This window comes from Acartia tonsa, chromosome 1 (assembly GCF_053477335.1).
Source record: "Acartia tonsa isolate MP-2025a chromosome 1, ASM5347733v1, whole genome shotgun sequence".
NCBI lineage: Eukaryota > Metazoa > Arthropoda > Copepoda > Calanoida > Acartiidae > Acartia > Acartia tonsa.
Genome location: NC_137260.1, coordinates 43,491,949 through 43,507,707, shown reverse-complemented (window position 1 = coordinate 43,507,707; position 15,759 = coordinate 43,491,949). Strand labels below are relative to the sequence as shown.

Below are 15,759 nucleotides of genomic sequence, written 5' to 3'. Positions count from 1 at the left end.
AAAAGCTTATAGTATCTTGTAATTTTGTTGTTGCAAGGACTGCTAAAACAATTGTCTGCGAAAAAATTTTCTGTCTATTCATACAAAAAGACATTTTTTTTCCCCAAACTACTTAAGTTTTTGTATAAAATAATCTTATTTTTTTCATTACAAAACCTTTTTCAAAGCATTACACTTGAATACCCTGTCTTATCATAATAAGTAGTAAGGTTAATTATCTGTTGCTAAAGATCTCGGAAAATTCTGGTCCAAATTGTCAGTACTTTTAAGGGCAGCTTCTTGAATATCTTTGGGTGGTTTCAGGCTATTTCCCTGAAATCCCTCGCCCACCCCTAGAGGCTAGGAGTAAATTAACTAGTAATATATGTTTAAGTTAAAAAGAATTTCCATTAAAAACAACTGATTTGTTAACTTTTAGGTCCTTAAATGTTTTTACTGTTTCTAGGTTCGCTATGCAGTAAAAGAATATGCATGTACTGCAATTGATGTTCTGGCAAGAAGACTCAGGCTTTCATTTCTCAATGTTCAGGTAATTAAATAAATCAAAAGATATTAATGATATTTTTATAGCAAGAGTATTATTTATCAGGTCAAAAAGCATGATATATATTAAAAGCTTTAAAAGTATATCATGTCGTTAGCTTAAAAACTTATGGTTACTGTTTTTAAATCAAGATTGGTTTGTTTCAACACTAGCAGTGGCATAAGATTTTTGATATCCCATCATAAATTAAATTGAAATTTAAACATTTTCTTTGGAACCATTGGTCGAGTCCTTGCCATGTTAATATTAACCTTTTATCATTCTTTTCTGGTATTTAAATGGAAAATCGATATTGCATCATACTTTGCAATACAAGGGTCATTGACAGGTCAATGTACTGTTGTGACAGTACAATAGGTCAATAACAGGTCAATGTACTGTAGAATATTCCCCCTTAAATAAGTACCTATTCCTGTTTAAACATGTCTATTCTTGTCTTAAAATGGAAAATTCGATATTGCATCATACTTTGCAGTACAATAGGTTAATGACCGGTCAATGTACTGCAAGGACAAGTACATTAGGTCACTAGGCCAATAGGTCAGTAGGTCAATACACTATGGTCTATTTAAGGGGTTTAGTGGAAATTTGGTATAGCTCTAATCAAATTTAAATATTTACACTTCTACCAGTCCGAATTCATTAAAATAAAAATTATGAGTAATATATTACATTAGGCAACTTTTTAAAGTTGGTCATGTATAGGTGCGTGCACAGGAATGTGATTGGGGAGTAACCAAAAAGGGATGATTTTTAAAATATAATTTTTGTTACTACTCTGTTATTTTTAAAGATAATTGAACCAAATTTTTAACCTGATTCAATTACTACCCTAGGTAAACGATTATTAATAAATAATAGGGATTTCCCGCCAAAACCGCCATCTACCGCCGAATTCCGCCGTGTTATTTGCTACCTCATTTGGCTGTTTGGAGTCAATAGAAAAGTGTGATCTATTTGAATAAAAGTATTATAATACACCTTTTTCTATCCACTTACAACTGCTTTTTAATATTTATAATTTATTTAAGAGGGGTTAGGACTGGTTAATCGAGCTTCCTATTTAAGATATTGATTAATTTTTTTTTTGTAAAGTATCTTAAGTGTATTTTTCTACATGTATAGTCTACCATTATAAGTACCTATTTAAATTTAGTACTGTCCCTCAAGGGCCTATGGGGGCCAACACCGCCACCCCCCCCCCCTTTCTAGCCCAACCAGAAGTTAAAATTTTACTTCTGTTTAAAGGTATCAGACTGAGTTTTAAAGGAAAAAAGTATTCTCATAACTGAACTAATTATTTTTTTGTATCTATGCCCCCCCCCCCCCTATCTAACCAAAAGTAAGATAACCATCATAAAATTGATATCAAACAAACTTTAATTCATTTTAGAACAGTAAAGAAAAACCAGTAGACCAAGTAATAAACTAAAACAGTATTTGCCAGCTAAATCATAACATAAAAATGCTTTGTATCTTACAAAAAAAAGGCAGAAGAAACGAGCACATTTACTCTTTGAAATCTTAATGTTCTTACGAGTTTTACAGACAGATAAGGGGACCAAGTGAACTAAAGAGTAGATGCTTGTTGGTGAGCTTAATCATCACAAAAAAATCAGCTTTCTTACAAAATAAAACTGCGTAGTAAAGTAAATTTTCTCTACAGATATCTAATGTCTGTAAGAGAATTAACGACAGACCGACAGACCAAATAAATCTTACACTAGATGGTTGTTTGTACAGATAATGTTCATAAAAAGATTTTCTTTTAACCGTCTTGAGTCGTAGCAAAGAAATTCACGATGTTTACATATCGATTCACACAGACTGACGGACTTTGCGAATTTGAAAGTAGCTACGCTACTACAAAATTTATTTTTGCACTTTCCTTTTAAGGACTAGAGTTGCAAACACCTTCCCTAAACACTAAAATCAAAAAAAGAAATGACCTATATGCAACAAATGTTTTGTTTTTAAAATCTGCGGGCGGCGTTTTTTTTTGCGGAAACTGCGGGTAAGTCGCGGTTTTAAAATTATTGTTCCTCAAGTAATTACTGATTAATTTTAAAAAGTTTTACTCAATTATCTTTAATAGTAATGGAATAACAGAGAAATTAAGATTGCTGTTGTGATTTGTAATTCCCCTCCCCCCCCCTCAAATTTAGGTTTTACGGGCAATTTTCAGATTAAAAATTTTTAAAGTTGCGCTACCGACCCCACTCTGGAAACTTAACTAAAAGTTGTATTATATTCTCAAAATTTAGAATCATATATGGTTTGGTATGGGGTCGGTAGCGCAACTAGGAGTAAAATGATGAAAACTAATTTTTTTTGCTAAATTTTTCAGTAAAAAAATTACGAAAATTATTTCATAAATTTACTTTCAAAGCATAAAATTAACACTTATAAGGTAAAATATATAGTAAAAATGTTTTTATTTATTGATTTGGTGTATATATTTGAAAAGAATATGAACGAAATAAGTTTTTAATAGATATTTATGCAAAAAAAAATTATTTTTCATATCTAGGTAGAAAATAAAAAGTAGATTTTTGACCTTCAAAAAATATTGATTTCACCCAACTTTGAAGTAAAAAAAAACTTAGTTCCAAACGTTATTTTTTCTTTTCCTTGTCCATTATGCATGAGCTGGGGTATGTAAATCAATAATATCAAGTTAAAATAAGAAAATTTGATCATGACTTTTTTGCCAAATTTCCACCCTTAGACCGTTGTGCAATAGGTCAAGGTAATGTTTGATATTCCCCTAAAAAAAGTACCTATTTTTAATATTCCCCTGCAATACTATTTGGGGAACATCCATTGAATGTAAAGGGCTAAGGGAAAGCTTAAAGGGAAAGAATGGAGCTTCTTTCCTTCCAGAGGATTCTCCTGAGGGGATGGTAAATATGCTCTCTATGCGGTTCTCTTTGTAGTATATATAAAATCCAGAATTCCCAGTAAGGCATGTCTATTTTTGGTTTACTCTCCATCTTCAAGCTAGGAAGTAATCATAAACCCTCACCATACTCACAGGCAAAATTATATTTAAACTATTTAATTACTTTAACTTTAACTTATCAATATAATGGATCCTATAAGTTTACTTCTTGAAATGCCTGAAGTTGATTTAAATGCTATCTTTGAGGCTATACCTGAAAAGATAGATTCATCTTGCCAAACCGAGAGTAATGTCATAGACTTTGACTCATTGGTTCCTTTAGGAAGATCTATTCAAATAGCTAATCTTATTGGTATGTGTCTTCAAGATAGGAAAGCACATAAAGGTTTTAAACCTGGCCAAGTAACTAAATTACTTAAGCTTGTTAAGAAAAGTCCAGCTTTGAAAGACTTTGAGCCCCTAATTAATGACATAAAGGATTTTACCCCAATGGAACTATCTCAGCTTTTATTCTTTACTGAATGCATTTGCTGCATAGAATAAACTTATAAAGATATGTTTAATTTAATGTTGTACATATTTTCTATTATTAATGTATATATCTAGTATTATTTCTTATTATGTAAAAGACAATTTGATGTGTAATTATTTAATTCATTTTACTATGCCAATAAAATCATAAAGTAATCAAGTTTTAATTCCTAATTTATATTAAAATTGTAACCCCAAAAACCGACCTATAAAACTAATTGTAGAGTAGCTTTGATTCTTTTAAGAATATAATTAGTTATAGAGTAGCTTCGTCAATTACAGACTTAAATAAGAATTATGGAGTAAAACTTTGCTTTATTTAAAAGCTACCTAGATAACCAACTCTTACCTGCACTTAGCTTTCCAGGAGAGCATTGTATAGATCACATGGTCACTTTGATTCAGTTATCAGAAAATCACTGCCTAAAATAGGTATAACTTGTTATATTGATATTAAACAATGGACTAAAGGAAAATAGGGTATATATGTGAGACTAGCATCATAGACTAATATAGCTTAGATCAGACTATGAGCTTTTCTCATTAAGCACATGGACTAGTGGTTTCCAAATACAAAATCTGAACCAACCAATTGTTAAATTTAGTCTTAAGATAAATAGTTAAGTAAACGTGGCACTACGGAAACCGCCCTCGTGCCATCATTTTAACCAATTATTTAATCATCATTGGGGATGTAAACTAATTTATAACCCATTGTCTTGTTCCTTAATATCCATGATACTAACTGTTTCTTAATAATTAAGGCATCAGAAGAGGCCCTACCTAACATAGTAAACATAATGGCTGAAGAGCTAGGGTGGGATGATACTGATACTAACTATTTCTTAATATTTAAGGCAGCAGAAGAGGCCCTACCCAACATAGTAAACATAATGGCTGAAGAGCTAGGGTGGGATGATGCTGATACTAACTCTTTTTAATAATTAAGGCAGCTGAAGAGGCCCTACCTAACATAGTAAGAGCTAGGGTAGGATGATGCTGATACTAACTCTTTCTTAATAATTAAGGCAGCAGAAGAGGCCCTACCTAATATAGTAAACATAATGGCTGAAGAGCTAGGGTGGGATGAAGAGCTAGGGTGGGATGATACTGATACTAACTCTTTCTTAATAATTAAGGCAGCAGAAGAGGCCTTACCTAACATAGTAAACATAATGGCTGAAGAGCTAGGGTGGGATGATACTGATACTAACTCTTTTTAATATTTAAGGCAGCAGAAGAGGCCCTACCTAACATAGTAAGAGCTAGGATGGGATGATACTGTTACTAACTCTTTCTTAATAATTAAGGCAGCAGAAGAGGCCCTACCTAACATAGTAAGAGCTAGGGTGGGATGATATTGATACTAACTCTTTCTTAATAATTAAGGCAGCAGAAGAGGCCCTACCTAATATAGTAAACATAATGGCTGAAGAGCTAGGGTGGGATGATGCTGATACTAACTCTTTCTTAATAATTAAGGCAGCAGAAGAGGCCCTACCTAATATAGTAAACATAATGGCTGAAGAGCTAGGGTGGGATGAAGAGCTAGGGTGGGATGATACTGATACTAACTCTTTCTTAATAATTAAGGCAGCAGAAGAGGCCTTACCTAACATAGTAAACATAATGGCTGAAGAGCTAGGGTGGGATGATACTGATACTAACTCTTTCTTAATAATTAAGGCATAAAAAGGGGCCTACCTAACATAGTAAGAGCTAGAGTGTGATGATACTGTTACTAACTCTTTCTTAATATTAAGGAATCAAAAGAGGCCCTACCTAACATAGTAAGAGCTAGGGTGGGATGATACTGATACTAACTCTTTCTTAATAATTAAGGCAGCTGAAGAGGCCCTTCCTAACATAGTAAGAGCTAGGGGGGGATGATACTGATACTAACTCTTTCTTAATGATTAAGGCATTAAAAGAGGCCCTACCTAACATAGTAAGAGCTAGGGTGGGATGATACTGTTTATAACTCTTTCTTAATGATTAAGGCAGCTGAAGAGGCCTTACCTAACATAGTAAACATAATGGCTGAAGAGCTAGGGTGGGATGATGCTGATACTAACTCTTTCTTAATAATTAAGGCAGCTGAAGAGGCCCTACCTAACATAGTAAACATAATGGCTGAAGAGCTAGGGTGGGATGAAAAGGAGAAGATTAGACAAACTGAAAATGCCATTGAATTTCTCAGGTAATGACTACTTTCAAAGAAAGGTTAGAGGGGGGCTTTTTTGACCATTGAATAACTCAATTTATCTCTACCTATTTATTTTTATTCATTTATTGACTTCTAAGTATGAAAATTAAAAATGACAATTGCACATGATAAAAATTTTAAAATGAACAAAATGTTAACTTTTTTTAGGTATTTATAAACAATGGCATGAATCTATAAAGAATAAGTGTAGCTTTTAGAAGAAAGTAGTATTTTTATTTGACTCAAAAGTTAGACGCAATAAGTTTTTTTTTATTTTTCATGAATAAGATTCTAACTCATTAATTTTTATGTATAAACTTTTAATTATTTTCAAAATAGAAATTAAATTAATTTTTCTATAGGTTGGAGATGGGTAAAGAAGTGAATAAGGTTAGCAGAGATGAGATACCCATTAATCTTACTAAGGTAACATTTTTTGGTTTTTATAAAAATAAAGAAACATATTCTTTTACAATTATATTGCTAAAAGAAATATTGTTTTTTGTAGGTACCTATTTCAATGTTTATTTTTTGTGTGTTTAAATGATTTATTTATCTTCCTGAAAAAATCATGCATAACATAATAAAGTGTGTTACCTTTTATTATGCTAAGTTTTGGCCAAATAATACTGAAACATATAAAAAGGTAACACACTTTTAAAAAAATGAACATAGAATAAAACAAAATAGACAATTTATTAAATCATATTATAAATTATATGAATGGAGATCGGTCATTATTTCACAATTAAAACATTTTTAAATTTTAAACAAATCAATAAGATTATTTACTAAGCTGTAATTAAATCCAAACCTCCAAAATTGGTTTTGTTTGAAAATGTTCTCTTTTTCTATGTAAGGAAAATCATAACCAAAATGGTAGATTTTATGTACCATAATCAATCATATAATGAATAATCTTTTTTTAAGGCTGATATCGCTAAGTATGTGCAGAAGTTCAACGCATTGGACGAAGGAAAGAAAGGCTTCGTTTCTGTCAACGATATCAGATTTTCTTTAAAGGTAATTTCATTTGTAAAGTAACAGTTTGTCTGTCTGTTTGTACCAAAAGATCTTTCTAACTGCTGGACCAATATGACCCTTCTTTGAAGAAGAGTGCATGATTACGCGAAGAAACTTCCTACAGACAATCAACCCTTTGATTGCAAGACCATTGGATGTCCTTACTCTGTATGGTAATGAGTTGCCCATGTTTTGGTCCAAGGCATTTATAATGATTAACGTGGCACACTTGACACAGCAGCAGTAGGAATCATTTTTAATGAACTAGATACCAACTATTCCATATTTAGAATCAGGGAATAGAACTAACTGGAGAGGAGGTGCATGAACTTCTTAATGAACTATATACCAACCATAATGGACTATTCCATATTTAGAATCAAGGTGTAGAACTGACTGGAGAGGAGGTGCATGAACTTCTTAATGAACTAGATACAAACCATAATGGAATATTCCATATTTAGAATCAAGGTGTAGAACTGACTGGAGAGGAGGTGCATGAACTTCTTAATGAACTAGATACAAACATAATGGAATATTCAATATTTAGAATCAGGGTGTAGAACTGACTGGTGAGGAGGTGCATGAACTTCTTAATGAACTAGATACAAACCATAATGAATTAGATTCAAACCATAATGGAATATTCCATATTTAAATCAGGGTTTAGATTCTAGAACTGACTGGTGAGGAGGTGTATGAACTTCTTAATGAACTGGATACAAACCATAATGGACTATTCAATATTTAGAATCAGGGAGTAAAACTGACTGGTGAGGAGGTGTATGAACTTCTTAATGAACTAGATACAAACCATAATGGACTATTACATATTTAGAATCAAGGAGTAGAACTGACTGGTGAGGAGGTGTATGAACTTCTTAATGAACTAGATACCAACCATAATGGACTATTCCATATTTAGAATCAGGGTGTAGAACTGACTGGAGAGGAGGGGCATGAACTTCTTAATGAACTAGATACAAACCATAATGAAATATTCCATATTTAGAATCAGGGTGTAGAACTGACTGGAGAGGAGGTGCATGAACTTCTTAATGAACTAGATACAAACCATAATGGAATATTCCATATTTAGAATCAGGGTGTAGAACTGACTGGTGAAGAGGTGCATGAGCTTCTTAATGAACTAGATACAAACCATAATGGACAGGTGGAGCTGGAGGAGTATCTACAGGTAAACAAACTATTTAATTATGTCAGACCTTCATTCCTAACAGGAGCTTTCCTGTGAGGGTGGGGAGACTGTTCCAAAAGCTTTTAAGCATGTTCGAGGTGTGTTTATTGGTCTTTACAAAATAAAAGCGGCCAAGCTTTTACACATATAATTTTAATGTGCAATCGTCTTTTGTTTTATTCCATAAGATCCCTGGATACTTTCTTATTTATGCCTAAAACATTTTAATTTAAATCACCCTTTTTAATAGAAACTCTTAGTAGAGGAAAGAGAATCCATATTTCATTATTATATTGGAAATATTGTAGGTATACTCGAATCATCTTCCCAGCTTATACCAACAACAAAATTAATTCGGAAAAAATCACTAAACCTATACAAGTAATTTCAGCTGTCGTTGGGGTCAATACATTTGACGACTTCGATATCTGCCCCCCAATTATTATTTTAGATTTATTTCGCTTGTTGGTTGTATACCTTACCCCTGCAACTACCAACTGATTATGTTCGAGCATTAGAACCACTGCGCTTTATTCACCCATTGAACTTTCTCATTCATCTGAATAACAATACTGATATTTAGATGATGTCTGCCATCAAATCCGGAACAGTTTCTCATTCAAGATTTGCCAAGATTGTTGAAGGAGAATTTAAGGTAAGCAATGATTGTGTTAATATCAGAAACATCAATATTTTTTTAACGCCTACCGATTGTATTTTAGGTATTAAGAAGTAAATACATTATACATCTGATTGTTATAAATAGAATACTACTGAAAAGATAAAATCCAGATTACGTTTTGAAGTTTCCTATACAGATAAAGTCTAAAGTTCATGTCTACAAACGCCAAATATTTCTAATCTATTGATGGGGTGAAATTATTTATTATTATTAGGGATGTTCATCAATTTATGATCCATTGTTTTTGGGTGTGTGAAATCGAGAGAAATAAAAGAAAATAGGATGAAAGATATCTAAACTCCTAATATGATCTGTAAATGGGAATGCTTTTAAACAACAATTTGTTCAGTATAAAAAGAAGACAGGAAAAATGGAGAATTATGAAAGAAATAATTTGAAGGTCATAGTAAGAATTCAATGCACACACATATCAAATAAAACTGTGCTTGTTAGTTGTGATAAAATTACACACACACGCGCAGTTATGACAAGTTTTAAAAACATAGAAAGGGGATAGTCACGAACGAGAGCAAGTATTTTTAGCATCTTATAGCAGGGATGTCTATTGTCTAGGTTTCTAATATTACTCATGTACGAAAAAATATAATTCTTATTAGGGGAAAAATCGGGTATGGTCCCTTTCTTGACATCGCACCTTAAGGGGCGATTCCTCGTATTTTTCACAGTAGGTTTTCTCCTATTTCTAGCCCCTGCGGGGGGCTCTAACCCTGCGGGGCCAATTACCTAACCCTGTGGGGCAATCATCTAACCCAATAAAACCAAACCTAAAATAACCTATAAAAAGCCATTAAAAAAACGACAAATCGCGATGTCACGAAAGGGACTATTTCCGAAAAATCAAATGATTTAGTACATTAATTATAGGTACTGATCATGTATTTACATATTACCTCCATTGTACAAAATGTATCAATATCTAACAGAAACCTATTACCTACATAGATAAAAAAAAAGTTTAAAATAGCTACTGCAATGTACTAGGATCACTTGCTCTAGTTTGTGTATAGTCCCCTTTCAAAGGACTTGATCAGAGTGACTAACTTGACTTTAAACTAATATTAGATTAATAATATTAGCTTTTAATTACCTTTGTTTTACAACTTATTTACATTTTTGACCTTAATTCTTTATCCTTCTCAACTTCAAATAAAAAACTGAACCTTGGCGTTTTGCACAGTAAAAATTTTAAGTTGTGTGTTTTGTGTGTTTTTTATCTTTAAATTGCTGAACATAATTATTTTTAATAATCCCAAGACACAAAGTTTCTTTTATTACGATTATTTATCCTTTTTAAAAACATGGTAAGTAAACTAAACCATAAAAGAAATATGCACAATTTTAAAAAGGTGAGGGTTTTTAATGCAACCATCTCGTAATCAATGATAAATGGCACTTAGAATTCGCATTTCGATCTGAAATTTTGCATGAGTAACCCTTGCTAGGTATTTTCTCTAAATCGAACAAAAAGTTGGAAAAGTAACGGCTAACGGCTCAGCCGTTTTGCCATTTTTTGGCTATCTTCAGGGCAAATTAGTCACGAAACGTATCTCAACATAATAATTTTTGCCGCTCCAAAACGTTATCAAACGGTTCTAGCCGGTAGCTGTTGGTACTAGAAATTTAAAAAAATGGTTATTGCTATCATTTAACATGAAATAAACCAAAACTATGTCTTAAAAAGTTTATTCCTTCGTAATTAATGATGAATTTGCTCTGAAAATAGTCAAAAAACGGCTAAACAGCTGAACCGCCAGCCGTTAAATTTCCAACTTTTTGTTCGATTTAGGGAGAATAGACCTACTAAGGATTACTCATGCAAAAGTGATGGTTGCATTAACCCCCCCCCCCCCCCCCCCCTAGATATACCACACTTTTCTGGGATCTTGCCAGATCAAGTATCAACTGTGGGGAATACCAAAGGATGACTCCATGCAAAATTTGAGCCTGATCCGGCCTAAACCGGCCGTGGTTTTTATAAAAAACCGTTTTTTTCCGGTTTTTAGGGGGTATCTGTAAATCGATTCAGCTGGAGCAAAACTGGTTAAAGATACAAATAAATTTACTTCACATGAAATTTAGCCAATGTAATTGCCTACAAAAATGTACTTCACCATCAACTTGACAACTCTTTCCCCTCCTAAATGTCCATTAAAATCTCGGAAACGGCAAAAATCGCCAAAAATCACGCTTTCGGCGGCGAATAACGGCTAAACGGTCAGCCGGAGGCGAATCAAACATAAGTAAAGAAATGTCCGCCTCAAAAAGTTGTTCAACATCAAAGAGATGCTTGAAGTCTCTAAAACGACTCCTTCCCCTACTTTAAGGCGAAAAACTGAAAAAACGTGATTTTCAAAAGTATGCCCACTTCGTGGGTGTGGGGGGCACTGACCCCGTCACCCCAGGGTCACCAAATATAAAGTCTAGGCGGCCCACAATGCTGAATTTTCACCGAGTGAAAGTCTTGTGTCATTATCTCTTATGAGAAAAACTGTGGGGAATACCAAAGGATGACTCCATGCAAAATTTGAGCAAAACTGGTTAAAGATACAAATAAATTTACTTCACATGAAATTTAGCCAATGTAATTGCCTACAAAAATGTACTTCACCATCAACTTGACAACTCTTTCCCCTCCTAAATGTCCATTAAAATCTCGGAAACGGCAAAAATCGCCAAAAATCACGCTTTCGGCGGCGAATAACGGCTAAACGGTCAGCCGGAGGCGAATCAAACATAAGTAAAGAAATGTCCGCCTCAAAAAGTTGTTCAACATCAAAGAGATGCTTGAAGTCTCTAAAACGACTCCTTCCCCTACTTTAAGGCGAAAAACTGAAAAAACGTGATTTTCAAAAGTATGCCCACTTCGTGGGTGTGGGGGGCACTGACCCCGTCACCCCAGGGTCACCAAATATAAAGTCTAGGCGGCCCACAATGCTGAATTTTCACCGAGTGAAAGTCTTGTGTCATTATCTCTTATGAGAAAAACTGTGGGGAATACCAAAGGATGACTCCATGCAAAATTTGAGCCGGATCCGGCCAAAACCGGCCGGGATTTTTATAAATCAAGCCCCCTCCTGGGTACGCCCCAATGATGATTTTTGCTTTAAGGTCTGATCTGAATTCCTCAACACTGGATATGACCCCTAGAGTTGAAAAAATGGTTAAAATCTGGTCTTTTGATCGGTTTCCAGCCATTTCTGGCCCCAAAAAAAAATTTTAAAAATCAAAATTTTATCGAAAATTAAAAAAAAAATGCTTTAAATTACATTTTTCATTAATAAATTTTCAGATAATGCATAAGAAATGTCCGCCCCAAAAAGTTGTACAAACTTGCTTTTGTGTGTCAATCCCAATAAACAACTCCCTGCATGAGTTTTGGCCAAAAAAACGAAAATCGCTACTTTTTACGGTTGATAACTATCAAATTCGGCTTTTAGTCGGCCACCTGTTAAAAGCTTTCTGGCCAGCCGTACGGCCTTAATGATATATCCTTGGAACCGCCAGGGTATGTAGAATTTTGGTTCAGAAAAACATTTAGACCCTCTCATTGCAATTTTATTGGATATGGCGTGTCTTAAAGACCATAGTCAACCTAAATTCTAACGTATGTATAAATCCGTCAAATTTTTAGGATTTACCAACATTTTTCAAATTGACATAAGTTTGTCAATTTTCAACCTTTTTTCACATTTTAAGTTGCTAAAATTATCTTCATTACCTAAGGTTTTTGGTTTTTGAAAATTTATTAATGAAAAATGTAATTTAAAGCATTTTTTTTTTAATTTTCGATAAAATTTTGATTTTTAAAATTTTTGGGGGGGGCCGGAAATGGCCGAAAACCGGTCAAAAGACCGGATTTTAACCATTTTTTCGACTCTAGGGGTCATATCCAGTGTTGAGGAATTCAGATCAGACCTTAAAGCAAAAATCATCATTGGGGCGTACCCAGGAGGGGGCTTGATTTACAGATACCCCCTAAAAACCGGAAAAAAACGTTTTTTTTTTATAAAAATCCCGGCCGGTTTTGGCCGGATCCGGCTCAAATTTTGCATGGAGTCATCCTTTGGTATTCCCCACAGTTGATACTTGATCTGGCAAGATCCCAGAAAAGTGTGGTATATCTACCCCCCCCCCCCCCCACCTTGAATAGGTAAGTAAAATTGACTATGCAAGAGAGATCGACCGAACAATCACCATAAAATAATGCAATGGATTTATTATTACCTGGATGTTACACCAGATTTTCATGTAAACTGAGCGGGCTAAAATAATATAACGATACCCCCACATTCACCCCCTTCCTTCCTACTGGATGAACGAACCGACCTTTTGTTTACAAGCTAAATTGACGCCAAATTTTTCGACAATCTACGTATATCCTACATCCATAAATTAATGCACAGCTAATATGTTGTCGTGTTTGTGTTGTCATATTTCACTACATCGACTTTAGGACGATGTTTCTAACGCAAAAATAATCAAAATACACTCACTAATAAAGTTTAAAGTTTAACTCAAAACTGTTTTAAAAATATTTAAAAGCACAGAAAAAAAACTTGCTTAAAACCCCTGCAACAATTTTAAATACCTTTTGTGTGCATTTTCATCCTTTTGATGTGTTTTTCTTTACACCTATTCTACCATTGCTAATGTGTCGGTTAGTTTGTCAAACAGACATATACAGTAATGAGATATATTGAGAACAGAAGGAAACAGAAAGATAAAAGTTTTCTTAAATTTTTGTCTGGAAAATCTAATAAAATTGTTCTAAAAATCGTTGTTCGGCAGCCGCGACTAAGCCTCAAGTTAAATCCCGCTATAATTGGGTCAGATTTAGACTTCCTGCTGATTTGTAAGAGGTTGATTTCCCTTACAGGTAGCTGACGAGCGGCTGCCAAGCCCTGCTAAAAATGGACTTTTTTTTTGAAAATTGATATGATTAAATAAAATGTTACATCCTCAAGTCTGCCACAAATGGATGTTACTGTCTTTGTTTAAAGATTTAGATTTAATATTAATAATTTTTATGTGTTATTTCAGCCCGTGAAGTATGGAGAAAAGATGGAAAGAAGTGGAGGTGGAGTCTAGCATTTATAAACACAGGCGTCGTGGCCGTCAGGATGCAATTCAACTATGACAACAAATTAGGAATTTCTTCTATGAATTTTATTCCCATTATTTAGTTTGGTGATTTCCCGCAAAGTGCCTATCGACCACTAAAACTTCACTACCCACAATTTAAAAATGAATTGAAAATAAGTAGGTGGGGTTGTTTTTACACTATGCCTAACCCCTGAAGGCCTATACTGTAACTAAATCTAACCTGTCTTAAAATAATCAATTAAAAAACTACCTCTCATCGCTTAATTTCAATTTATCTCAAAATGAGGAGTAGGTTTCTGTGCTTGTCTTGGTATTTTGTGGAAAACCGCCGTTAGTTCTAGGTTAGATCTGATGTTAATTTTAAATTAAATTGAAACTTAAGATCTGATATAATTTAGCGTTGAATCAAAATTTATTGTAACTTAATTTTTAGTATATTTCAGTAGGTTTTTATTGCTTTACTGTTACAAAAATTTTAAGCAAATTTTTTGGATCTAGTGCAGTTCACGGTAAAATGTTACTGGTAACGATTATCTCCGAAAATATATAAACTTTAAAGGCTGCTAGCTGCCAAACGGCTTAACGTACATGTTACACCGTTTTAAGCGGCATGAAAAGGCCTATAAATAATCTGGATTAGCCAAGATCTTATGATGCATTAAAAAAGCCTTTTTCGCGAATTTATGTGCGCTGCGAAAAGATTGCATTATTAAGTAATGGCTAGATTTTCCAGATAATTTGTAGGCCTTTTTTTCCATTCAACTTTTTGCGAGCATAATCTATACGTTCCATCGTTTGGCCGTTAGTAGCCTTAAAAGTTCATAGATTTTTTTGAAGATAATCGTTACCAGGAACAGTTGAGTTTACAGTGAAATGCACTTGATCCAATTTTTTATAATCAATTTACTGATTGTGATAACTTCTTGTTATTTTTTACAATATTTAATTTTTGTTAGAATTTTAAGTTTTAGATGTATTATAATATATATATGCAATTTTACTATCCAATAACATCAGCTCTTTCAGTAGCGCAGTATATCACATGAATTTATTATTAAGAATGAGTATTTATCGCATCGTATTTTAAAGACAGCTATCCGCGGATAATGAAATGAAAAGTTGTAAGATTAAAACCAGTTTTGGAAGCCCCGAGGGACCGATTTTTTATTTTATTTTAATATTCGTGGAAAATTATCGGTAATACGATGCAATGCATGATTTTTCAGTATTGTTAAGAACCGGTTTTAATCCAGCGGATATGAATCGGTTTCGAAGCCATACTGGAAAAAAAAACATTCTTAAGTTAAATTGAAGTACTTAGAAAGGGTTTAAGGTTAAGAACTGCCTTTTTACAAAAGACCACCAAAAATAAATTACAAACTGTACATTATTTCTGTAAATAATTTTTTTTCGCCTTTCTGAAACATTTTCAAATGTAACTAAAATATGCCAAATTTTTTACCAAATTGGGACCCAAACTATATTTTAGCCTGGAATTTTATATTTCTTGAAAATTTTTAGCTCGATCTTCTTTAAAGAAGGTGTATCA

At 33.4% G+C, this 15,759-nt stretch overlaps 1 protein-coding gene across 11 annotated transcripts in view; it reads left to right on the top strand.

Annotated features, from left to right (window-relative positions):
• The window catches only part of Gpo1 (glycerophosphate oxidase 1), a 26,730-nt gene extending 10,971 nt beyond the window's left edge, over nt 1-15,759 (top strand). The window contains exons 15-23 of one of the 11 annotated variants that reach the window (XM_080162805.1): nt 446-529; nt 6,071-6,177; nt 6,546-6,609; nt 7,114-7,206; nt 8,219-8,248; nt 8,336-8,404; nt 8,988-9,059; nt 9,436-9,492; nt 14,148-15,759. In XM_080162805.1, coding sequence (XP_080018931.1) covers nt 446-529; nt 6,071-6,177; nt 6,546-6,609; nt 7,114-7,206; nt 8,219-8,248; nt 8,336-8,404; nt 8,988-9,059; nt 9,436-9,492; nt 14,148-14,195 — 624 coding nt within the window. In that variant the 3' untranslated portion in view covers nt 14,196-15,759. Of the gene's footprint in view, nt 1-445; nt 530-6,070; nt 6,178-6,545; nt 6,610-7,113; nt 7,207-7,583; nt 7,701-7,756; nt 7,880-8,218; nt 8,249-8,305; nt 8,405-8,987; nt 9,060-9,435; nt 9,493-14,147 lie in introns of those variants that run through there. The other 10 variants (XM_080162806.1, XM_080162802.1, XR_013880243.1 and 7 more) reach the window with 10 other exon arrangements.